The sequence below is a fragment of the Anomaloglossus baeobatrachus genome, chromosome 3, assembly GCF_048569485.1.
Source record: "Anomaloglossus baeobatrachus isolate aAnoBae1 chromosome 3, aAnoBae1.hap1, whole genome shotgun sequence".
NCBI classification, from domain to species: domain Eukaryota; kingdom Metazoa; phylum Chordata; class Amphibia; order Anura; family Aromobatidae; genus Anomaloglossus; species Anomaloglossus baeobatrachus.
In genome coordinates this window covers 194,820,057-194,847,397 of record NC_134355.1, presented here as the reverse complement: position 1 = coordinate 194,847,397, position 27,341 = coordinate 194,820,057, and the positions used below count along the sequence as shown (strand labels likewise).

The 27,341-nt window shown below is 44.6% G+C and overlaps 1 protein-coding gene across 1 annotated transcript in view; it reads left to right on the top strand.

Annotated features, from left to right (window-relative positions):
* The window catches only part of NOX3 (NADPH oxidase 3), a 698,296-nt gene that overhangs the window by 474,091 nt on the left and 196,864 nt on the right, over positions 1-27,341 (top strand). Inside the window, exons 8-9 of the mRNA XM_075339672.1 lie at positions 4,767-4,859; positions 8,255-8,508. Of these exons, the coding sequence (XP_075195787.1) occupies positions 4,767-4,859; positions 8,255-8,508 (347 nt within the window). The remainder of the gene's footprint in view (positions 1-4,766; positions 4,860-8,254; positions 8,509-27,341) is intronic.

Below are 27,341 nucleotides of genomic sequence, written 5' to 3'. Positions count from 1 at the left end.
AGAAAGTAATCCCTATGGAAAATTAGAATGGCTGTTATACTTTGCCACAAACACTGTAGTAGAACTGAGTGATGCTCAAAATCTGTGTGAGAATGAATTAAAGGGGTTGTCAACTACTTCTATATTGATGGCCAATACTTAAGCTGGCTTTACACGAGACGATAGATTGTGCGATATGTCGTTGGGTTCAACGTTTTCGTGACGCACATCCGGCATACCGCACGACGTGGTTTCGTGTGACACCTCCTAGCGACGCAGTATCGCTCACAAATCGTGAGTCGTGTATTCGTCGCTAGGTTTCATAAAATTGTTTAATTAAAATGGCGGTGGTAGTTCCTCGTTTCCGTGGCATCACATGTTGCTCCATGTGACACCACGGGAACGATGAACAACAGCTTTACCTGCCTCCCACAGCACCCGACGGCTTAATGGAAGGAAGGAGGTGGGCAGGATGTTTATCCCGCTCATCTCCGCCCCTCCGCTTCTATTGGCCGCCTGCCGTGTGACGTCACTGTGACGCCGAACGTCCCGCCCACTCCAGGAAGTGGACGTTCATCGCCCACAGCGAGGTCGTCCGGAAGGCAAGTATGTGTGATGGGGGTTAAACGAGTTTGTGTGCCATGGGAAACTAATTGCCCGTGACGCAAAAACGACGGGGGCGGGTACGATCGATTGTGCTATCGCACAATCTATCGTCTCGTTTAAAGCAGGCTTTAGGATAGGTCATCAATGTCTGATCGGACCGGGCCTGACACCTGGCCGCTATCAGATGACGGGGCTGTTTTGTCTCCAGAACAAGGCTGGGCAGCACAGGCACAGTCAGGTGTGCTAATCACATTCTAGGATAGATTGTTGATGTAGTGATTATCCCTAGACATAACGAGCATCCTCTACTAATTAAAAGTATTTATGAATTTATTTGCAATGATGGTTTATATATATATATATATATATATATATATAAAAATATATATATATATATATTAATATAAACATTATATATATAATACACACACACATATATATATATTTATTTATTTAGTACCCTTTCTCAGAACATCCTTCAATCATTGTGAAATTTTGGTGTGAAATAAGTTAAATATTGAAAGGGAAGTTGCATATATATTTTTTGCAGAACTAAATGCATTGCATTTTTCTCAGATAAATATGCATGATCTCATTTGCCTTTAAATGACCGTTTTACCCTCCATCCATTAGCTCTCAGTAATGTGTGTTCAGTGAAAGTACTAGAATACTTACCAATCGCTGTCTCCGTCAGTTTCCAGTGCTACTGCGGTGCCTATTCTGCATCATATGACCACTGTTGTAACTAAATGGCTCATACAGCGTCTCTGTGTGGACAATGTTTTCTCAATATAAGATTTCCTTCACACGTCCATGTTTAAACAAGCACGTGAAAAAAACTGTAACATGGTCATCAGTGTATTGGATCAGTGTATCAGCATCTATTCTTAAGGGTACTTTACACGCTGCGACATCTCTAGCATTTGCTAGCGATGTCCAGCGCGATAGCACCCGCCCCCGTCGTACAGACGATATGTGATGATCGCTGGCGTAGCGAACATTATCACTACGGCAGCGTCACATGCACATACCTGCTCTGCGACGTCGCTGTGACCGGCGAACCACCTCCTTTTTAAGGGGGTGGTTCGTTCAGCGTCACAGCGACGTCACAGCAGCGTCACTAAACCGCCGCCCAATAGAAAAGTATGGGAGGAGATGAGCGGCCGGAACATGCCACCCACCTCCTTCCTTCCTCCTTTTCCGGTGGACGCAGGTAAGGAGATGTTCCTCGTTCCTGCGGTGTCACACATAGCGATGTGTGCTGCCGCAGGAATGACAAACAACATCGTACCTGCAGCAGCCCGATATTATGGAAATGAACGACGTGTCAACGAGCAATGATTTTGCACGTTTTTGCGCTCATTGATCGTTGCTCATTAGTGTTACACGCTGCGATGTCGCTACCGGCGCTGGATGTGCGTCACTAACGACGTGACCCCGACGATATATCGGCAGCGATGTCGCAGCGTGTAAAGTACCCCTTACAATCAATGTGTTTCTGGTATGCATAAAGAAAGAAACTACAAGGGTTCTCCTATACTCTGCAATTTTAAACTTGGATGACACACGGCTGACACATAGATGCCATATGCTGTATGTGTCTTTCACTGACCTATAGACTTGTATTGGCCCTTGTCATCAATTTTGTAAAAAAAATTGACATCTCCATGGGGTTTGCAGGAACAAGTTCCATGTAAAACACATTCATGTGAGCAGCCCGATAAGTTATAATGGGTATGTGTGGGGTCCGTGAAAAAAACGATCACACCCGTACTGGAAACACAGACATGAAGGGGGCCTAAATCTATGAGACTAAGAACAATGGTTTCAAGACTTACATTAAGAAGGGAAGTAATGGTCTGTATTGTGAGCTGGCAAAAATACGCTGTCGTCACATGACACAGGAGGAATTGGAGAACTGCTAAAAACAGCAAAGGAGAGTGATGTGTACGTATTTTAATGCCTACACTATACGTGCATTATTGATTCCTAATTGATGGGGAAATAAAAGACAACACTGGTACTCTATGTTGCCCCCTGTATAACAAGTGAGTAATTGGTGTTCTTCCATGCCTGATAAGCCATTTAATGAGGTTTTCCCTTATTAGAAATTGATGGCATCTGGCTATTAAATGCAATCATGTGTAGTTAGTGCAATCTGACTTCTGGACTCCATATGTATCACTGGGCTGTGAGCTCAATTCCATTATGATTTTTTTCAGCTGAATTTTATTGCATGCGTATTCATTAGTGATCAGCAAACCTGTGGATAATCGGGTTCACTTAACTAGCATGGGGAGAAAAAAATCAGGATCGTTGAGCAAACTTGACATCGAAGTCAACCACGGACAATGAACCCCAAGCAAGTCAATGAGAACAAGACGTTTGGGGCTCTAAAATGGCCATATTAAGCACTGGGGGGCTGTAAATGGAAGATAAATGATAGTAAAAGCAGGATAGTTGTACATACCATGTTTCCCGGTGAATCACACTGCAGTCAGACTCTCTTCCGGGCCTACTAATTAAGGTTCATGAATATTCACTATTTCTGCCACCCACCCTATATGCCAGTGTCTATGATTGCTTGCAGACTGCTATACATGCACCCCCACCCTGTGTCTGTACCTGTATTTGGTTGCAGTCAGTTTGCTGTATAGTAGTGTAAAAAGATATAAATAATAAAAAAATGACGTAGGCTCCTGCCATATTTTGATAGCTAGCACGGGTAAAACAATAGCAACAGGCTGCAGCCTCTATCTGTGAGTTTTACTTTGGCTGGATATCAAAACAGAGCGGGAAAAAAAGATGTAGGGTCTAGAGACGAGCGATCCTGCCAAGTATCGGAGCGGTTCAGTACCGCTGATCTCGCCTGAGATCGACGATCGGATAGTCAATCCCAGCCGAACCCATTAAATTCAATGGGAGGCAAACTGATGTGCTGTAAAATGGTGTAGGGAGACTATCTGTTTGCTTTTTCTGTATTGGGTATCTTAATACAGGGGAACCATATGACAATTTTTTAAATTTATTTTTGTACCACAATAATGTCATGCAGACAGGGTCTGTGATCGCAAGCAGTCAAACGCTGTCATACAGTCTGTGAACAAGTTTGACTGCAACCAATCACAGATTCCAGGACTGCTGGTGGGTGGGTGAAGCAGTGAATATGGATGAGCAATAATGAGTGGCCCCGGAAGAAGAGTGAGCGGCCCGAAAGCAGTTACAGCCACGCCGGAGACTCTGTAAGTATAGCGTGGGTGCTGTAATCCTCCTATCCCTTCTACCAGCAATCTTAAGCCCTGGATTCTCATCCCTATAGACTCATATTGGGACTGGCGTCCAATCAGATATCTGGGATCAATACCAGGCCGGAGCAGATTTTTTTTTAAAGTCCGGTTAGTCCTGCCAATCCCAGATATCTTCAAGTTTTTCCATCACTACTTATGTCTTTTACTTACTCTTGCCATGTTGTATGACTTGCGACATGAAATTGTCTTCAACAACTTCACCTTCACTGCCCCACAGGACATCAACTGTTTGTCTGTCCCTCACCAACTGTTTTTCATATACAATTGTTTCTGCTTCCATTACTGACTATGTTTCAATCTGCATATGAAAATGATGATCATTATCACCTATTTTATATAATTGGTTACTCATACACCTGACTCTTAATCCTACAAAATCCCTAACTTTCTGCAGGTGTACCTAAAAGAATTGATGCAATTTTAAAGGAAAAGGGTGCTCACAACAAATATTGATTTCATTTACATTTCTTTTTTTTTATATACTTTCGATTTTGTTAATTGATTAAAATAACCAATTAGCATTTTTATTTTTGAAAGCATTCTTACTATACAGCATTTTGCACATTTGCCTAAAACATATGCACAGAACCCTAAGATATCATGCCAGAAGCAAAAAAATATGTTAAAAAATACATCATGTACCGACCATATATTTGTGTTTTCATCTTGACTGTATGTGCTCCCAACACATTAATTACTGCTTTGTTTTCATTCTTATCAGTTTGTATGTTTAAATTATATACCACACTCTAAATTGGACATGAAACATTGATGATTTTTACCTGTATGCATGTCCTAAGTTAGTATTAACTGATAAATTTGGTTGATACTTTTGCATTTATACATTGCACTTACAATGCTTTTTCTTTGTAGACATGGAAATGGGTTGTTTTCCCCTTGGTATTATATACATGTGAAAGAGTAATTCGATTTTGGAGATCTAAACAAGATGTTATCATAACAAAGGTAACAGTTATGAAATGCACAAAATCACTATAAGGCCTTATTCAGACTTCAATGATTTTCCCATGAATGCCATCAGTGATTTTCAACAGTGTTTGGTTAAAGTTTTAGTTTAACCATCACACTTTTGTCAGTGATTTTCACAAAATTTCAAAAAATAAATACATACATTGCAAAATGTTTCTATTCATTGCAATGTTAATCACAGGCAGCACACTGATTACATCTTTGTGCTGTCTATGAAAAGGCCCCCCCTTTAGAGCGTTTAGCGTAGGGGGACTCATGGGTTTGCGTCGCCTGACATGTTAATTCTTGTTTTTTAATGGTTTTGTATTCACTAATTTGTACATTAATTGTGGTTGGTATGGTCTGTTCTGCACTCTTTCTCCCCCTCGCTTTTGTTATGTTTTATGGTACTTACCTTCTAGGTGCTTCTGTAGCCAGTCAGCTGACTGGGCAGATTTGAGCAGATTGGCTGTTGGCTTTTGGCGGGAAAAGCGAATTATATATAGACTGTCATCTGGTGTCAGGTGTCAGTCAGGTGTTCAAGCAGCTCCCCGCCGGCCCGCCCCCCCTTTAAGTTTAAGTCGTGGTTTTATTAGTTGGGTAGTCGCCCAGCTAAGCCTGGGTGGACAGTGTTTTTTCTGAGATATTGTAAGATTAATTATTTTTAAAAGAGGTTATTGTTTGGTCTAATTTATTTAATGGTTAAAATTATTATTTAATGGTTAAATTATTATGTAACCGATTAATAAACATCGCGGCCTTTATTCACCAAGATATGTTTTCTGTGTTTTTATTGTTAAGTTATATTTAGCTGTATAAGGGGTGTCTATGGCATGTGCGATCCCATGATTTTTGTGGAAAACAATATCAATATGCATAAAAATATTTTTACTGCTACAAGTTCCATATACAAAATGGACATAAAATCTAATTAATCACCTTTAGTGAATGTAATGTTTTTAGTTTGTAATCTTTCCAATATATTCCTATATAATCACTGAAAATGGTAGTGCAGGCGGATTTGACTCTATCCTGAGTTGCCTTTATCTTTTCCAATCTTCAAACATTGTAGCAGTCACAGAAGCAGCATGTTCCTACTACACAGAGGAATGACACAGGCTGAAATACAAGATGGCTATCAAGGTAATTCCGTGCAAAATGCATAACATTTTCAGTAATTATACAGGATTATATGGGACTATATTGGAAAGATTACAACTGAAGACATTATATGCATTCATGGTGACTAGGCCGATTTTTAAAAATGTGTCTATTTTCTATATTGAACTAAAAATATTTGTATGCATATTGATACTGTTTTTTTTGTGCATTTTCTTTCTAAATTGCCCTATACTGATAAGAAGAGTCCATTAATGCATGTTATTTTCAACTCCAATTGTACCTTTTCTTTTTTTATATTTTTGTGATTTTCACAGACAAATGGACTTGTATTTGTGCATTTCACCTGTGATGCAGAACGAAAAAAGGACATTTCCATGATATTTTGACAAACACATGGTCCGCAAAAAAAATTATATATATGAATAGCAGCACAGACTTTGATATGTACTTGTGATATTCTTGAAAATCATAATCAACAAGTGCATTATTCACAGATGTCTGAATGTGGCCTTAACATTTTTTTTAAAGATATAGGGTATGATCATGCTGTTCTGTCATTAGAATAATTGTGCCTAAAGCACATGCAGCATGAATCTGAACCTGGATGCGCGATTGCAATTAGATATATTTTACTCTGAAATGCTGAGTAGTTTCGGAGAAAACCTGACTATTCCGGCATGGTCCATAGTTAGCTGTACCAATTCCGTTTGATTGACAAGTCTCTCACATTGGTGTACATAGTCCCTATAGTTCTCAGCCAGCTACTCAAACTGATTTCTTTGAAACACCACATAGTTTAAGGCTATGTGCGCACTTTCCATTTCCACCTGCGTTGCAGGTGCTTTTTAGGTCCGTTTTGAACTGCAGCGTTTTCATGCCAAAAGGCATGCGTTTTGGTTTTCCATAAAAGACAATGAAAATTCATGATTTCTTGTGCGCACTTTGCCTTTCAAAACGCATCTCAAAATTTGCATAAGTTTGGTCAAAAACCATGCATTCAGAAAAGGACCCTGTCAATTGTTTTTGCCATTTCTGCAGCATTTTCATAACATTGAAGTCAATAAAAAGTTGCAAAGCGCAAGCAAAATCAAAATTCCAGCGTTTTACCTGCTTTTTAGGTGCAGAAAACATGCGTTTTGGACTACCTAAACGCATGCTTTTTGGACCTCAAAATAATGATTTCATATGTCCCTTTAGACACACACATAGTCCGACAATTAAATTAAAGAAAAATATTAATTTATTGCTATTTTAGCGATAAATAGTATAAAACCGCTATAATTTTATGAAATATATCTATTCTCATTATTTTTTCTATAAATATGTGTTCCTTTTTTTTTTCCCTTTTTTCATTGTTTGACTGTTTAAACTTTATTTAGCAGTCTTTATGTTCAAAACGCATCTTTCAAAACGCAATGGAAAAGCAGGTAAAAAGCGCTAAAAACGCAGCTAAAACGCGGAAAATACGCATGCGTTTTTAGCGCTATTTTGTGGTTAAAAGCAACTTTGGCAAAAGCAACTTCTGCCAGAGGGTGCGTTTTGAACTGCAACTAGGACGACGGAAAGTGCGCACATAGCCTAAGGGTAACATGATTCATGCTCCCATGGTTTTAGCGGGGGGCATCTAATGTCAAGTCCCCTTTAAGTCTTAAACAGCAGCATATGATAACTTCTTTCTTTTCTCATGCTTTTTATCTGTGGTCTCTTATATAGATATTCCTTTTTTTGTTACATACTGTAATTGGGTTTCCTTCAAGTAAATATGGTGTTAATGGGGCCATTAATTTACAGTGATGCCATCCAAATTATGTATCTACCTTAACCCCGTCTGCATCCAAATGATGAGTCATTTTTCATTAGCATGCTATTCATCCACACAGGACCAGTAGGAAATAGTACACTGATAGAGGTAGAAGATATGACTGACTTTATTGCGGAAGTTCACATGCATTTAAAGAAACCTGTTGGCTAGGAGCCAAGAATACATAACATGTATCCTATTGGGTAAACAGTAAAAGAGCTTATTCTGTGATATATGTATACTGTATATGTGTTTCCTCATTTATATTAAGCTATGTCAGCATGATTCACTTGTCACTTTAAAGTCACAGACTGTCTGGTGAGTCTTGTGATGTCTGAATGCAGATATAGGTGTGGTACATATTTCATACGCGATCTTAAAGTACTGTTTCTTTGGATATCTTCACATAACTCTTAATACTTATAATAGTTCATAATCATGTCCCTAACAATGGGTTATTTATGTTTAGGTCATCTCTCACTCATCTGGTGTTCTAGAAATTCAAATGAAGAAAAGTGGATTTTCTATGGAACCAGGACAATATATTTTTCTTCAATGCTTCAGTGTTTCAAGGCTAGAATGGCATCCATTCACATTAACTTCAGCACCAGAAGAACCTTTTTTTAGTGTGCACGTGAGGGCTGTTGGAGACTGGACACAACGACTCCTCGCAGAATGTGGGGCTAATAGGAATCTCTGTTTGGAGCCATGGCAATTGCCCAGGTTTGACAAATATGTTATTACATACATTATATAATTCCTTGATCGGCAATTTGTTTTCTTAATTCTTCAAAAATAATACATTTAATCTAAATTCCATTGAAATACTATGTCCCAAGAATGACAAAAGTATTTTAGGAGTGATACCTTTATAGGCTAACCAGAAAAATTATATTAGCAAGCTTTCAGAGCACAAAGGCTCCTTCTTCAGGCAATTACAAATGAATTACTGAGACCAAATCACAACATTTAAATGAATGTTACAACAGGACATGGGAAATATGATGTCTCCTAAAGATAAGCCAAGAAAATCAAATTAAGTTTTTTCTTAGAAATGCAGATGAGTTGGAAGTGGTCTGTTCAGATCACTTCTGAGGTTCTTCTGGTGGAGGTGTGAAGTGTGTCCATGTAGTGAGTCATAAAACCAGGTGTTAAATTGAGTCCTTTTGTTAAAGATCCAAACATCCTTATCAGTTTGAATTCACATTTTTCTCTCTCTGTCATCTTAAAAATGATCTTTCAGTATTAGTACTTTTAATTCTGTCATATTGTGTCCCTGTGTAGAGAAATGTTTTCCCACAGGCGTGTCCAGTTCATTTTTTTATTGTGTGCCTGTGTAGATTCATCCTTGTTTGTAGTTTTTGTTTAGTTTCCCCTGGAGGAACATATATTAGGAAAACTAAACAAAAACTACAAGCAAGGATGAATCTACACAGGCACACAATAAAAAAATGAACTGGACACGCCTGTAGGACAACAGTTCTCTAGACAAGGACACAGTATGACAGATTTAAAAGTACTAATACTGAAAGGTCATTTTAAAGATGACAGAGAGAGAAAAATTTGGGAATTCAAACTGATAAGGATGTTTGGATCTTTAACAAAAGGACTCAATTTAACACCTGGTTTTATGACTCACTACATGGACACACTTCACACATCCACCAGAAGAACCTCAGAAGTGATCTGAACAGACCACTTCCAACTCATCTGCATTTCTAAGAAAAAACTTAATTTGATTTTCTTGGCTTATCTTTAGGAGGCATCATCTTTCCCATGTCCTGTTGTAACATTCATTTAAATGTTGTGATTTGGTCTCAGTAATTCATTTGTAATTGCCTGAAGAAGGAGCCTTTGTGCTCTGAAAGCTTGCTAATATAATTTTTCTGGTTAGCCTATAAAGATATTACTCCTAAAATATTTTTGTCATTCTTGGGACATAGTATTTCAATTGATTTTTCTGGCTAACACGGTACCACAATATTACCCTGTATTACTCATAATCTAAATTCCACATATAGGTCTTGATTTGTCAAGCAGTTTGTGTCCAAATTCTGATATAAAACTTTAAAATGTGGCAACATTTTTGAGTAAGTTATGTGTGTGCAGAAATTTTGTGACTTTGCTTTCATGCCAGACTGCTTACTTTTTTTGAAAAATGTGGTAAGATTAGAAAGTAAGGAGGTATGGCCGAGTGCGAACAGCGAATTTATAATAATTTGTCACAATCATTGTGTAAATTACGACAGAAATATAATACAGTCTGGAGTAAGCTGGATTACGTTTCTGGTGCTGAATCAGCACTGCTGAATGATGCATGGCACCTGAAATATGCATCAGGTCTATTAACCAGATTTGACACCACTTACTCTAATGTACCCTTCATGACAACTGGCATACAATACACGTGTCTTGATTAATTGGGGCTAGAGTTCTCATGGGCCAAGTTAGTATATTAGTGATGCAGCAGAATCTGAGTGAAGTAAAATTTTCAATGATCTCCTCTCGTGGCTTAAAGGTGTTGTCTTATGAACAAAGTACTATTTAATCAATGGATCTTGGAATATTAATAAGTTCCACTGTAAGACCTGTTAACATTTATATATATATATATATATATATATATATATATATATATATATATATATATATATAGGTTAAAAGACTGTTTGGTGGACTTCCTTGTGTTATGCTGCCACCTGCTGTCAAAACAGAGAACAGCGGGAAAAAGTCCTGCTGCTCAAGTGACTTGATTGAGTCTGGAACAGGAGGAGGAGGAGTCTACATGTGGCTGTTTTGCAGAGAGGAGTGTGCTGGAGTGGGCTGTAAGATAGAAGGCCTCAGTCTGCCCTGTTTTTCCGAGGTCCAAGTACCTTAGAGTGTTGCGTGGTGTCCCCCCCAAGACACAGATCCAAAGAGGCTGGATGTGGAGCGAGGAGCCAGACAGCACGTGCAAATTACAAAATTACAGATCCAAAGAGGCTGGATGTGGAGCGAGGAGCCAGGCAGCACATGCAAGTTACAGACCCGGGACAAAGACTGAACTTTAGAGGTGTCTGCCAGCGGAATACGGGCCCCAACGGTGACGAGGTACCCCACGCTGAAACCTGCAGTTAAGTGTGCACACTACTTTTAGTTAGGGACAGATAGGAAAAGACTCTGCACTGTGTTATACGAGTAAGGTAACAAGGACTCTGCGTTTTTTTGTTTAATAAGGATTTCTGTGTTTTGCTTTTGGGAGTACAATCTGAGGCTTCCTACCCTTGACAAGTTATTCAAAGTAGTTGTATGTATATTGCATTTCCTTTTGATTTGCTTTTCCTCTACCTGTGTTGTGCAATACATTATTAAATTTGCATTGATTAACCCCCGTGGTTCCGTGCAGTCCTTGCGTATCCCGTTACCTGCAGGTTATTACATTTGGCGTAGTCGGCAGGATACGCAGGCTGGTACGGAACAATGGACGGACAGGGGGGTGTCGCTGATGGGGGTGTCGCTGATGGAGTTGTACTAATACAACCTGATGGGGGAATACCAGCAAGGCAGCTGTCCCTGAGGGCTATGCTGACCCATATACCAAAATTTACTGGCAACAATGTACCTCTCCATGACTGGGCGCAGAGAGTGAGGGGCATGTTGAGAGTAGCAGGAGTGACTGCAGAAAATCAAGGGGAGATACTGTTGATTGCCCTTGAAGGCCATGCTCAAGAGACTATTTTATTGCGCCCTGAGAGTGAACGAAAGACGTTAGAGCAGGTGGTGAAGATTCTTGAGAGAGTGTATGGCGGGAAACCAGAAGCAGGAGATTTACAGGTGCAACTGTTCTACAGGCTGCAGGGTGAAGAAAAAGGTCTGCCACAGTATGCAAATGCACTCCAGAGAATAATGAGACAAATGCTTACAGCAGAGCCAGAGCTAGCACAAACCCCCGGTTATGCTGACCGTACCCTGCGAGATCAATTCCTCCGCGGATTACATAACCCCAAGATCAAAGGTGCCCTCCCTGAACGGCTCAGGGTAGAAAAAAAACTAACTTTCCAGGAAATATTGGAAGAAGCAGTCTCCCGCACACAAACTGAAAATTGCGACCCGCAGAACGCCTGGGGTGAAGTTTGTATGCATAAGGTAGTCCCGGGTGAGAAAAACCGAGAACCGAGCCAACTTGAAGCTAAAGTGGATCAGTTACAAGAGACTGTTACTGCTCTACAAGAGTCGCTGAAGAATATGCAAGCCCCGGCGTCAGAAGTAAGAACGACAGCACCGCGATCAAATACCCGCATGCATACCTATCAAGAAGAGAGGGGACAGATCGAGCAGAGACGACCGAGACCCGCTGGAGACTACCAGTGTTGGAACTGTGGAAATCGGAACCATTTATTCCGACACTGTCCGGAGAGGAAGACGTCGCAAGAAAGACCGCCGTTAAACTAGTGCCTCCCTCCATGGATGGGCACATGGTGGGGAGACCAACTGAGCTTAGAGAAAACCAACGCCCTGAAGATATAGCAGCCTGCACGCCGACGATCACGGCCGAATTTGAAGGGAAAGAAGTAAAATGCCTGATGGATACTGGGTCCCAAGTGACCACCATGCCAGAACAGTTCTTCTACCAACATTTTGGACAAACTGTATCCATTGACAAATGGGCACATATCAAACTGAGGGCTGCAAACAATCTTCCCATTCCGGTTGTAGGGGTCGTGTGGATGAACATACGTGCCTGTGGCCAGAACTTAGGCAAAAAAGGGATTGTGTTAACGGAGGGCCGGTACGACAGAGAGGTGCCAGCTATCGTGGGCATGAACGTCCTGAAAGAATTAGACCAGTTGCTCTTCAACAAGGGGGGCTGTGATTACTGGAAGATGACAGTTGCTAACAGGCCTGCCCAAAAGGTCTTCCAACACCTTATCCTTGCCCGAGGACTGTGGAAGAATTGTGGGAGCCGCTACCCGGTGGGGAGGGTTCGAGTCCCAAGACAGACAACAATTACTCTACCTCCAAATCGTGAGACAGTCCTCACCTTGCCAGTCGGGGCCCACCGTACACTCGAGGGGATGGAGGTGTTGGTGGAGCCTTACCGTGGTGAAGAGAACGGAGACGAACCGTTGGTGGCTCGCACTTTAGCAACAGTAAGAAATGGAAGGGTCCCTTTCCGTTGCGTGAACACCGGTGAACAGGCCTACAACTTGACCTCGGGAGTTGTTCTGGCCCATGTCTACCTGGCGCCTGAAGAGGTGGCAGCTGCAGAATCGATTGAATTGCAGCCCATGGCAGGGGAAGCCTGGACTTGGGCTCTTTCTATGGAAAGAAAAGAGAAACCCACTGATCAATGGAACAGTCGCATCATTTTAGGGCAGATGGGAGTGGACCTGAGCCCCTTCGATTCGGAGCAAGCCCAAGCCATAGAGGACTTTATTTGGGAGAATCAAGCCACGTTCTCCCGTCACGCAGAAGATTTCGGCTGTACTGACAAGATTCAGCACGAAATACCCACAGGAGATGCCCCACCGATCAGGGAAAGGTACAGGCAAATACCCCCAAAGTACTACCAAGAGGTAAAAGAGCTTTTGGCGCAGATGCTGAAGAGCGGGGTGGTAAGAGAAAGTCAGAGTCCATGGGCTGCCCCAATCGTGCTGGTCAAGAAAAAGGATGGGTCTACCCGCTTCTGTGTTGACTACCGCAAGCTTAATGGATGCACGGTTTGTGATTCCTACCCTCTGCCCCGGATAGAGGAGTCCCTGTCGGCGTTGGGAAAGGCACGTTACTTCTCCTCCCTCGATCTGGCCAGCGGATATTGGCAGGTCCCTGTGGCAGAGAAAGACAAGGCCAAGACCGCATTTATTGTACCCATGGGACTCTTCGAGTTCAATCGCATGCCGTTTGGACTAAATAATGCCCCAGGAACTTTTCAGCGCCTCATGGAAAGTTGCCTTGGAGACATGAACTTCGAGGCCACATTGATTTACCTGGACGACATAGTAGTGTATTCTGCAACCTTTGAGAAACATCTAGAAAACCTGGGCCAAGTGTTTCAGCGGTTACGGGCCCATGGGCTTAAACTAAAACCAAAAAAATGTCGGATCTTTCAGGAAGAGATTGAATATCTCGGACACAAGGTGTCGGAAGCCGGCGTACAGCCCTCCGATGGGAAAGTGAGAGCAGTGCTACAATGGCCCACACCCAGCACAGTGCGGGAGGTTCGAGCTTTCCTGGGGCTAGCCGGTTATTACCGTCGCTTTATCAAAGATTTCGCGAAGGAGGCAGAACCTTTGCACGAATTGCTCCGAGGCACTGCGAAAGGACCAAAAGCACAGAAAATTTGCTGGGGACCAAGACAAGCAGAAGCCTTACACCGATTGAAAGAGGCCTTGGTTAGCGCTCCTGTGCTTGCCTATGCAGACTATAACCTCTCCTTTCGGTTGTATACAGACGCGAGCCTCTACGGCCTGGGTGCAGTACTGGCCCAGGTACAGAATGGTACTGAACGGGTGATTGCATATGGAAGTCGGACGTTGCGAGAAGCCGAGCGCAACCCCGAGAATTACAGTTCCTTTCGGTTGGAGTTACTGGCACTAGTATGGGCAATAACCGAAAGGTTCTCGGAATATCTCACGGGAGCTCAAATTGAAGTCTATACGGATAATAACCCCCTGGCTCACATCTCCACCGCCAAACTGGGAGCAATGGAACAGAGGTGGCTGGCACGACTCTCCAGATACAATTATCATGTGCAGTACCGCTCTAAGCATGAAAATCAGAATGCGGATGCCCTTTCTCGTGTTACCACCAAAGCCCCAGTGGGGGAGAGAGATGAACAGTTGGAGGAAGACGAAATTCCGGACTTTAGTAAATTCACCGCTCAAGTGGTAGAGGCTCGTATGCTGGAAATTACGTCGGGCACGACATCACGCCTGCTTGGCCAAACCAGAGAGGAATGGGTGAAAATCCAGTCATCTGACCCAGAACTGCTTCAAGTGAAAGAGTGGGTGATCCAGCAGCGCAAGCCTAGAAAGGAAATACGGGCCACGCTGTCGCACGTGGCCCTCCAGATTCTCAGCCAGTGGGATAAGCTGTCGGTGCAAGAAGGGATGCTGTATCGGAAGGTGCACCTAGCTACAGAGTTGGAAGTACGGTGGCAAGTAGTGATACCCCAGAAGATGGCAGTACCATTGGCCCGAGAGGCGCATGAGAAGGGAGCCCATTTCGGACCGGACAAGACTTACCAGTGGTTGCAAAGAATAGTATACTGTCCTCAGATGCTTCGGGCTTCGGGCAGTAGAGAAGGCCTGTAAACTGTGCCGTTCCTGCGAGTTAAGTAAGGCTCCTCCACAGCAAGCACCAGTACAGACTATTGTAACCAAAGAGCCGTTGGAAGTACTCATGATCGATTATCTCAAGATTGGCCACTCCCACCGGGGCTATCAGTTCTGCCTTGTGATGACAGATCACTTCTCCAAATTTGCGGTGTTGACGCCCACCAGAGATCAGACGGCTGAATCAGCTGCTCGAGCCATCAGTGATGACTTTATCCGGGTGTACGGCTGCCCCAAAAGAATACATTCTGACCAAGGAGCTTGCTTTCAGGGCAGTGTCATGAGAGAGCTGCAAAGGATTTACGGAATGCAGAAGTCAAGGACTACGCCTTATCATCCACAGGGCAACGGAGCCTGCGAGAGATTTAACCGGACCCTCCTACAAATGCTACGCACGTTGGAGGGTGATCGTAAGAATCACTGGCCCGGCTATCTCGCAGAACTCGTGTGGGCGTACAATAATCGTGTCCACTCCACCACTGGGTACACCCCATACGTGCTACTGTTTGGAAGAGCCGGAAGAGGCATTGAAGAGCTGAACCTAGCTCCCCCCGAGATCAGTGAAGGTCAGAGCGTAGGTTCCTGGGTTGATTGTCACCGTCGACGGCTGGAGACTATCCATCGAATTGTCACCAAGCGGTTGCAAGAAAAGACACACCCGCAGCGGAAACCTGTGTGTGAAACCCCGTTCTTACCAGGAGACAGAGTACTAGTTGCAGAGAAACACCCGAGACACAAGTTGAGCGAGCGCTGGAAAACAGAGCCGTACATTGTTATCAGAAGAATCTCGCCCCATGGATCAGTATACGAAGTGAGAGGCGAGCAAAGAGGCGGCACCCTCATCCTGCATCGTAATATGCTGAGGCCCTGCTATTCAGAAGACAGGACCAGACAAAGTACCTCGGAGACGGTGCCCGTGCCTGTTCCTGTTACCTTCGAGGAGGGCTCTGACGATGAAGAATGGTGGCGGGCCCCGACCAACCCAGCAGACTGGGAGAGATCCACACCCCCATCCGTTCAAGACACAGGTGCCACCCCTGCAGAGCAGGAGTCACTAATCTCCAGAGATGGGGACGGGAATACTGTACTCCCTGATACGGCGCCGACGTCTGGCGAGTTAGCTGTGGTGCCACGCCGGACTGAGCGGGCTAATGCTGGTATTCCCCCTGATTGGTACTTGGCAGATGAATTTGTGTGTTCTGTCACTGAATCCTGTTTTATGACATTGGCTCCCAAGCAACAGGTTGTGAAGCAGGGCAGGAGTTGCCACCGTGTGCCCCTTTGCAGAGTGCCTCAGGAGTGTATCGGCCGGGACGGCCGAGGTTAAAGAGGGGGGGAAATGTAAGACCTGTTAACATTTATATATATATATATATATATATATATATATATATATATATATATATATATAGGTTAAAAGACTGTTTGGTGGACTTCCTTGTGTTATGCTGCCACCTGCTGTCAAAACAGAGAACAGCGGGAAAAAGTCCTGCTGCTCAAGTGACTTGATTGAGTCTGGAACAGGAGGAGGAGGAGTCTACATGTGGCTGTTTTGCAGAGAGGAGTGTGCTGGAGTGGGCTGTAAGATAGAAGGCCTCAGTCTGCCCTGTTTTTCCGAGGTCCAAGTACCTTAGAGTGTTGCGTGGTGTCCCCCCCAAGACACAGATCCAAAGAGGCTGGATGTGGAGCAAGGAGCCAGACAGCACGTGCAAATTACAAAATTACAGATACAAAGAGGCTGGATGTGGAGCGAGGAGCCAGGCAGCACATGCAAGTTACAGACCCGGGACAAAGACTGAACTTTAGAGGTGTCTGCCAGCGGAATACGGGCCCCAACGGTGACGAGGTACTCCACGCTGAAACCTGCAGTTAAGTGTGCACACTACTTTTAGTTAGGGACAGATAGGAAAAGACTCTGCACTGTGTTATACGAGTAAGGTAACAAGGACTCTGCGTTTTTTTGTTTAATAAGGATTTCTGTGTTTTGCTTTTGGGAGTACAATCTGAGGCTTCCTACCCTTGACAAGTTATTCAAAGTAGTTGTATGTATATTGCATTTCCTTTTCATTTGCTTTTCCTCTACCTGTGTTGTGCAATACATTATTAAATTTGTATTGATTAACCCCCGTGGTTCCGTGCAGTCCTTGCGTATCCCGTTACCTGCAGGTTATTACACCACCATTAGATGTGTTAAAAAATGTTCTTGTGCAGAGACAAACTGTTATATTTGCCTCAGCTATATACTGTGTAATGGTCATGTCTGACCATACAGGGAGATGGTATGATTATACCACAGCTCCTGGGCCAGGGAGGAAGCAAAAAAGTATACAGAGAGGACAGCACGGGATCATAGCTGATTTTTCTATGAGGTAAAAGATTTCCCTCCTGTTTTTCAACATGTTTCACCACATAGAAACCAGTGGCTGTGACCCCATACTGTAATATCTGTATCCTTTTTGTGTCCTCCCCTGCCCCCCAGGAGCTATGGTATGATCAGACCATGTTCCTGTATGGTCAGACACGGCCATTACACAGTACATAGCAGGGACACATATATAAGATATTTTGCTGCAGTGCATTTCACACTTCCAGGCTGATCTACAGTCCAAATGTCACAATGTCAAGTTAATTGCGAATGTGTAAACCTGCTAAATCTGCAGGGGGCTGAATACTACTTGTAGGCACTGTAAATATAGGAGGGACCACACATCAATTTTTTTGAGGAAAATAATGACTTTGTGTCTAAAAACGAGGCTGAACACTCTTTAGTGCCACATGAAAGCACTAAAGGGTGCAAGATTACAAATTCCACCCTCCTTTGTTGCAGGAAGGAAGTTACTTCCACCAAGTGTACAGCAGTATGGGGGAAATTCCTGGAGTTCTCAGGGCGACGGATAACTGAGCATCAGTAGATGCCGATTCCAAGAGTGTTGCAGTTGCTGCAGAAGGATCTGAAAGGGGCCTACTTGTGTTGAAAGGGCAGGTAGCAGTCCTGGGTGCACTCTTTGATATACAAATGGCGGACCATCCGTGGGTACGTAGGTTCATTGGGGACTCATTTACTTGTAGAGCCCTAGCAAGGCTTAGGATAGCCCCTGGGAGCCTTAACTTCGTATTAACGCCCTCACTAAACATACCTTGAACCATCTCCTAGGTCTCCACTAAACCTCTCACTCTGAAGGCAGCACTATTGGTAGCATTAACATGAACCAGATGGATTTGTGAGCTTCAAGCCATTTCTTTTAACCCTTCCTTCATTACAATTCAGGATGTTGGAATAATATTTAAGCTGGAACCGGCTTTTCTTCCCAAGGTCAATTCAAAATTCCATAGGGGCCTGGAACTTATTTACCCTCCTTCTGTGGAAATCCCATGTCACAAGGAGAAAAGGTTTTTCATTCCCTGATGTCAGGAGTAGCATCTTTAGATACAGTACCTGGACATAACTCGGCCATGGCGAAAATCTTCTACCATGTTTGTTCTTTGGCGATCCACATAGTGGGAATGCGGCCATCAGATCCACTATTGCTAGGTGGGTAAGGGAGGCCATTAGTTGGCATATTCAAGGTAAGGTCAGGCCCCTCAGGTGATTAGGGCCCGTTCTACTTGGGCCATATCCACTTCTTGGGTAGAGACAGCGAATGCCTTAGTAGAGCAGATCTGTAAATCTGCAGTATGGTCTTCACCTTCCACCTTGGTTAAGCACTACTGTTTGGATGTGTTTCTGTTGGTTCTATCCTAAATTTCTTCTACTTTATTCTCTCATGTTCAGTGCTGTCATGGGAACAGAAAAGATGATAATTACTTACTGATAATTGGATTTTTTAGAGCCATGACAGCACTGTGGAAATCCCCTCCCTAAGTTTGTGGTGGATTTTATCTATATGTATATACATGCATATATATATATATATATATATATATATATATATATATACATATACATATATATATATATTATATATATGTATATACAGTGGAACCTTGGATTACGAGCATAATTGGTTCTGGGAGTGTGCTCTTAAACCAAGTTACTCTTATATCAAAGCGAATTTTCCCATAGAAAAGAATTGAAATGCCGACGATTCGTTCTACTACTCAAAAATATTTACTGTATTTATACAAGCTTATTACAGTAATACAAACTAATGTACTGTATTCATATAAAATTATTACAGTACACTAATACAAAATACTGTACAGTATAGTAAAAAACATGTAAAACAAATTCAACTGTACATTAGCTTTCAATAAAATTGTTGGTGTGCGAGAGGTACAGTACAAGTGTGCCGCCCCGTGCTCGGCTGCAACCAAGCCGCTTGGATCCGGGCTCACTGGTGGGTGGCTTGAGCGTCTCCGGACCAGGGGGCCCCTGTGGTCATTCCAATCTAAAAGGGGGGTTGGCGGTCTTGGGACGTAGGCGTACGGCCGGAGCCGTGTTTTGAGTTCGTGACGCCACCCACGGGATGTGGTGAAGGTGGACACCACCGCTGCAGTTACGGGGCACCTGGGGAGATAGTATGCAGCAAGTTGTTAACCCCTCCGTGGGCAGGGATGGTGGCCCCGGGACCCGTTGGGAGGTGCTTTGGCAGTGCAGGGAGATGGGCAGCCGGAGGGCACTGGTGTACTCACTATTATGATGAAACACTCGAGTCTCTGGTAAACCAAGATGATGGTGGTCGGTGCCCGCAGCCGGCTGCAGTCGGGATCCACCACCCGGTTGGTGGTTTCTTCCTTTCTCCTGCACCTGTTTGAATTGTTGGGCTGCCTGCGTTTGCAGCGTCAGGAGTCCGCTCCCCGGATTGTGGATGTTGGGAGAGCTCGTTTGCCCGCAGACGCTGGCCCATGGGATCTCTGAGCCTTGGCGGTGGCTTTCTATCCCCCCTGTTGGGCTGTTGTCTTCTATGAGGGACTTTGGGTGGGAAAGGGCCTAAAGTCCAGACCGCAATCAGTTAATTAACTCAGTCCAGTAGTTTCTAGACCTTGTTTCAGGGTCTGAGTACCCCCTCTTGTGCTCCGGTTTCCCAGTCGGTTCCCCAGGTCGGTATGGGCGGGCCACTAACCTGTCCCGGTCCACCACGGTTCCACTGAGCCGTCTTCCTGGCTCCTGCAGGCAGAGGCCTCCGTATGCCTCCTAGCCAAAGGTGCCCTGGCTCCAACCCTGGCACCTGTCAGTCTGTCACAGGCCTGTCACACAGGCCTGTCCTCCTCACTGCATTCTCAAACTGATCTCTTTGTTAAAACTGCTTTAAACTGCCCTGTTTTCCTGCCTCAGGCTCTCTGAACTCCTCGGTGGGTGTGGCCAACCACCTGGCTCAACCCCCTGGTGTGTCCATCCAGCCCTGAGGGAGGTGACTAGGGTTTTAATGTGGTTGGCTGGTGTTACCTAGTTAGGGACTGGTGTAATGCGGGGCCCTATCTTTGACTACCTGGCAATGTGCTGTACTGGTTAGAGAGTACAATACCATATCCACAAATGCAAATTGATAGACATGCTATATAGTATATACTGCAATGGTATACTTTATTCAGTAAACAGTACATATGTACAGAAAGTTACCTCCAGAGTGGGTCAGAACGCGATAAAAGGACGGAGTCGGAAGTATACACGGTGGGAATTTGCTCTTATTGCAAAGCATTGCTTTTAAACCAAGTTACAAATTTGTAAAAAGCTTTGCTTGTCTTGCAAAACGCTCTCAAACCAAGTTACTCTTAATCCAAGGTTCCACTGTGTATGTATATATATATATATATATATATATATATATATATATATATATATACAGTATATATATATATGTGTCTGGTCTCACAGTATGTAGAATGTATACAGCACAGTGGGGTTTTCTCTTGTTTGGTGATGGATATATCTATTAATAAGGCAGTTACCTCTAAAGGGGCTTTACACGCAGTGATATCGCTAGCGATGTCACTGGTGAAAGCACCCGCCCCCGTCGGTTGTGCATCACGGGCAAATCGCTGCCCGTGGCGCACAACATTGTTAGGACCCGTTACACAGGACTTACCTGCCTAGTGGCGTCGCTCTGGCCGGCGAACTGCCTCCTTTCTAAGGGGGCAGTTCGTTTGGCGGCACAGCGACGTCACTAAGCGGCCGCCCAATAGAAGCGGAGGGGCTGAGATGAGCGGGCGTAACATCCCACCCACCTCCTTCCTTCCTCATTGTGGGCAGCCACAGGTACGGTGATGTTCCTCGTTCCTGCGGTGTCACACGTAGCGTTGTGTGCTGCCTCGGGAACGACGAACAACCTGCGCCCTGCAACAGCAACGATTTTATGAAAATGAACGACGTGTCAACGATAAGGTGAGTATTTTTTATCGTTAACACTCGCTCGGAGCTGTTATACACAGCGTCGTTGCTAACGACGCCGGGTGTGTGTCACAGAATCCGTGACCCCGGCGATATATCATTAGATACGTCGTTGCGTGTAATGGGGCCTTAAGGTACTAAAAATACACTGGGGTTTTGGAAAGGTGCCACCCCTTTTATTTCAGAAAGGTTTCCTGTTCCTGGGGGTGGATACACTCTTTCATGTAAGATGCTGTCATGGCTCTGGAAAATCCAATTACCCATAAGTAATTATAGTATTTTCTTGTTTAATAAATTTGCAAAAATTTCTACATTTCTGTATTTTTCTGTCAAGATGGGGTGCAGAGTGTACATTAATGAGAAAAAATGAACTTTTTTGAATTGACCAAATGGCTGCAATGAAACAAAGAGTGAACATTTTTTAGGTGTCTGAATACTTTCCGTACCCACTATATCTATCTATCTATCTAGCTATCTAGCTATCTATCCTGCTATCTCTCTTTCTAGTTTTTGACTGTATGTAACTCTACTTCGTTTTTTTTGCGGTCCGCAAAAATCCCCGGAAGGAACATGGATGTGAAACGTCCGTATACAGAATAGAGCACATGCGGTTGTCACACGGATGTCACATGGATATCAAACGGATGCATATGAGGAAAAACAGGACCGTTTTTTACGGACTGCAAAAAACGAGACAGTTGTGTGAATTTACCCTAATATAAAAGCCCTTTTCAGGGCTACCTGCAGTGTATACTAGGTCAGTGTAGTGTAAGGAGGGATGGATTTTAGAGCAGGGACAGAGTTTAAGGGCTCATGCGCACTTAACTGCTGAATATTCTGCAGCAATTTGACAGCACATGTGTGCTTCAAATCACTGCAGAAACACTGCATAATGGATGCAGTTTTTCTGTACAAAAGAAGCCGATTTCATGCGCTATGGCTGCTGTCCCCACCATAGACAGATTGGGAGCTGCATCCATAGCAAACGGAATAATTGACTTGCTCATTTCATGAACGCACGGATTTAGGTCAAAATTTTAGCACCCAAATCGCTGCGTTCATAAAAGCAACGTGCGCATGTCTCATTCACAATCTTCATAGATTGTGCAGGGAATGCAGGACGCATGCATTTACGCTGCAGTGCAATATGCAGCGTAAATACATGCAATTACGCAACGTGCGCATGAGCCCTAAGGGCGGCTTTGCACGTTGCGACATTGCACGTGCGATGTTGATGGGGTCAAATCGAAAGTGACGCACATCCGGCGTCGCAGTCAATATCGCAACATGTAAAACCTTTTTGATACGATGAACGAGCGCAAAAGCGTCGTTATCGTATCATCGCTGCAGCCTCCGACATTTCCATAATGCCGGTGCAGCGACAGGCGCGATGTTGTTCCTCGCTCCTGCGGCAGCACACATCGCTGTGTATGAAGCCGCAGGAACGAGGAACTTCACCTTACTTGCCGCCGGCTGCAATGAGAAAGACGGAGGTGGGCGGGATGTTTACATCCTGCTCATCTCCGCCCCTCCACTTCAATTGGCCGCCTGCCGTGTGACGTCGCTGTGAAGCCGCACGACCCGCCCCCTTAGGAAGGAGGCGGGTCGCCGGCCAGAGGGACGTCGCACGGCAGGTATGTGCGTGTGAAACTGCCGTAGCGATAATAATCGCTACGGCAGCTTTCACTAGATATTGCACGTGCGACGAGGGCGGGACTATCGCTGCAGCATCGGTAACACATTGTTACCGATGTCGCAGCGTGCAAAGCCCGCCTAAGGCTATATGTGCACACTGCAGTTTTAACTGCACCCAAACTGCAACCAAAACTGCACCTTGTCACAGAGAGCCTGGAAATGTAAAAAAAACCGCTTGTATTGATGCTGTGTTTTTGCTGCGATTTTGCCACCTTTTTGTTAATGCTTTTTTTTTTTTTTTGATTTTCCAATATCAATTTTATTGGTTTTAAAAGAAGCGATACAAACAAAATCACAGTCCAACAGATTACAGTATTAATCATTTAGGATCCTTTACAGCGGATCAAAGCCTCAGGCTCGACGATGTCATCTCAGTAATTTCGATATACTTGGACAATGGATAATATCAAAAATACGAACCAAGCAAAAGTAAAGAAGAGTAGACAAGAAAGAGAGCAGATCATGAATGAGAGGGGGATGGGGAGGGATCAGTGAAGAAGAAGCGGAGGGGTAGATCATGGTCGGGACTAGTGCCTTGTCCGATGGGTCAGGACCTGAAATGGGGAAATATGCAGTTTTAAGGGTGATGCATGCCAAGGAGTCTGTTCACTGGAAGTTAACGAGGGTTAGAAACTGTGGGCTAGAGAGGAAAGCCTCCCATTGGAACCATTTAGAGGAAGTCTCAACTATCTGACCTCGCGACTGGGCTATAACCAACTCCATACGGTGTATTACATTCACTTCTGTCACCCATTCCTCTATGGACGGGGGGGTAGGATCCGTCCAGCGTCGTGGAATCACCGTCTTGGCGGCCTGGAGGAGATGTCCCATAAGGGATTTCTTGTATGTCTTTTCTGACATTTTGAACATAAACAATAAGGCCGCCTCGGGGTGGCTGGGGATTATGATCCCTGTAACCTCTTGTATAACCTCTAGTACTTTGCTCCAGAAGGCCATCAAGCTCAGGCAAAACCACCAGATGTGGGCCATGGTACCACCCTGGGCTCCACAGCGCCAGCAGGTGTCAGGGATTTCGGGATACCACGCATTTAAAGATAACGGAACCCTGTACCACCTGGAATGAATTTTGTAGCTGGTCTCCTGCATTCTTGTGGCAACCACGGATTTAAGGGACAAGCGGAAGCACCGTTCCCATTGATCCCTGGGGAACATCTGGTTTAACTCCACTTCCCACGTAGCAAAGAAACGGGGAAGTGGTACTTCTACTGCATCAGTCATAATCCCATAAATCCTTGATATTGCATGACGAGAACCAAGAGCCTTGGTGCAAAGCAGTTCAAAAGGGGTTGGGGGTGGGGAATGACCCTGCGAGGCTATGAAGTGTTTAAATTGGGCCTATTCGAAATAGAACCGCATCTTGAGATTTCCATTTCCCACAATCTCCGAAAGCAGGAGGAGAACCCCGTCTGGGGCCACCTGCCCCAGTCTCAGGGGGCTCTGTTTTGAGCTTCCAAGAAAATTGTTAGACGACGCCCCTGGCAAAAAGTCAGGATTGTCTGTCAATGGCATAAGAGGTCCCCGGGGCTGCAGCAGGCGCCTGCCCTCTGTTAGTGAATGTACTGATTTCAGTGTGTGTTTGGTACTATAGGACATTGCAGCCTTATGTTTGGTGAGAAGCAGCCAATTCCACGGCAGGGTTGGGACTGATAGAGGGCACAGATCGGTTGCCAGACGGACGCAGAGCTTCGTTTCAGAATTATGCAGGAGATCTAGGACCCTGGCATGGGCAGCCGCCATGTAGTATCGCCGACAGTTAGGCAACTCCACTCCTCCTGCCCCCTTGGACCTGGACAGAACATTACTCCCGAGTCGGGATCGTCCCTTAGCCCAGACAAAACAATTAAATAGACGTTGCAGCTTTACCCAATAAGACGCCGGGACATACACCGGAACTGTCTGGAGCAAGTAGAGCAGTCTGGGTAAGGCTGTCATCCGGAGGGCGCTAATCCTGCCAAACCACAAAAGGGTTCCTCGTTGCCAAGAAGCCAAGTCCCTCTCAAGCCTAGACAGGAAACTCTGAAAGTTTAGCTGGAAAAGTCTGGTTATGTCAGATGGGATGACGATACCCAGGTATCCAATACTACCGTGAGGTGGCCATTTAAAGGGGAAGTTCGGTTTTACAGCATTAACCATTGCTTGGGGAAGTGAGATGTTCAGGGCTTCTGATTTATCAAAATTGATTTTAAAATTGGACCACTTGCTGAAGCGATTTAGTTCCAGCATTAATGATGGGAGAGAGGTGAGTGGGTTTTGCAGATATAAAAGGAGATCGTCTGTGAAAGCTGCGCATTTGTATTCCCAGTTGGCGATTTTGATCCCTTGTACCGTATTTTTCGGACTATAAGACGCACCGGACTATAAGACGCACCCTGGTTTTAGAGGAGGAAAATAGGAAAATAAAACTTTAAGCAAAAAAATGTGGTCATGACACACTGATATGGGGCGAGGATTTGCTGCTGACACTGTTATGGGGGTAATGTCCCCAAATTCTCTACTAAGGTACCCCATCCTGGTAATGATCATCCTGCCTTGTATATGATCCTGCTATAAACCCCCATCCTGCTCATATACCCCCATCCTGCTCATATTCCCCCATCCTGTTCATATACCCCCATCCTGTTCATATACTCCCATCCTGTTCATATACCCCCATCCTATTGATATACCGCCCATCCATCCTGCTCATATGCTCCCATCCTGCTCATATACTCCCATCCTGTTCATATACCCCATCCTGTTCATATACCCCCATCCTGTTCATATACCCCCCATCCATCCTGCTCATATACTCCCATCCTGTTCATATACCCCATCCTGTTCATATACCCCCATCCTGTTCATATACCCCCATCCTGTTCATATACCCCCATCCTGTTCATATACCCCCATCCTGTTCATATATCCCCATCCTGTTCATATACACCCCATCCATCCTGTTCATATACCCCCATCCTGTTCATATACCCCCATCCTGTTCATATACCCCCATCCTGTTCATATACCCCCCATCCATCCTGTTCATATACCCCCATCCTGTTCATATACTCCCATCCTGTTCATATACCCCCATCCTGTTCATGTATCCCCATCCTGTTCATATACCCCCCCATCCATCCTGCTCATATACTCCCATCCTGCTATATGCCCCCATCGTGCTCATATACCATCCTGGTATATGGCCTGTATCCTATAGCACAGAGAAAAAAAAACAAACGTTCATACTCACCTTTTCCTCACTCCCTGCAGCCGATCATCTTCCTCTCTGCACCACTGACCTGTGTGTGTGTGTGTGTGTGTGTGTGTGTGGGGAGCCGTTCCCCTGCAGCACGCGATGTCTTCCTGTCTGTGCCGATCAGCTGATCGGCACAGATCAGCTGACCGGCACAGACAGGAAGACATCGCGTGCTGCAGGGGGACGGCTCCACACACGGGGACGGGTGAGTGTACTGATTCACTGCACCCCGCGCTGATGATGACGCGCGGAGGGCAGTGAATACAGCCGCACATGATCACTCCAGGCTGTAATTGCCAGGAGTGATCATACAGACCGGCTCTTTACTATGCGCGCGTCCCCGCTCATCCTCCCGTCCACCTGTCAGCGCCGGCTTCTGCGCTGAGAAATGGGCGGGAGGATGGGCGTGCATATGTAATCAGCGGGCCCACGTGGTCACAGCAGGCTGCTACGGCCTGCTCGTGCCCCCGATGACCCGCTCCACCGCAGCACCTCATTCCCTGCAGCCACAGTCAGACCATAAGACGCACCCCCAACTTTCCCCCAACATTTGGGGGAAAAAAGTGCGTCTTATGGTCTGAAAAATATGGTATATCAGGGTTGGTTCGGATTGCTGACAACAGATGCTCCATGACTAAAATATAAAGCAATGGGGATAAGGGGCAACCCTGCCGGGTCCCATTATAGATGTTGAAGCGCCTTGACAAAGTACCGTTAATTTTAAGGTGGGCAGTCAACGAACGATATAGGGCCATAATTTTTTATGAGAAGGTTGGACCGAAACCAATATGGGACAAAGTTTGTGAAAGTGAGTGCCAAGAAATTCTATCGAATTACTTTTCGGCGTCTAATGATAACATCATCATAGGCATTCTTTGTGTGTGAGCATGTTGGATCAAGTCTAGAGTTTTTAGGGTATTATCCCTTGCCTCCCTACCAGGGATGAATCCAACTTGATCCAAGTGCA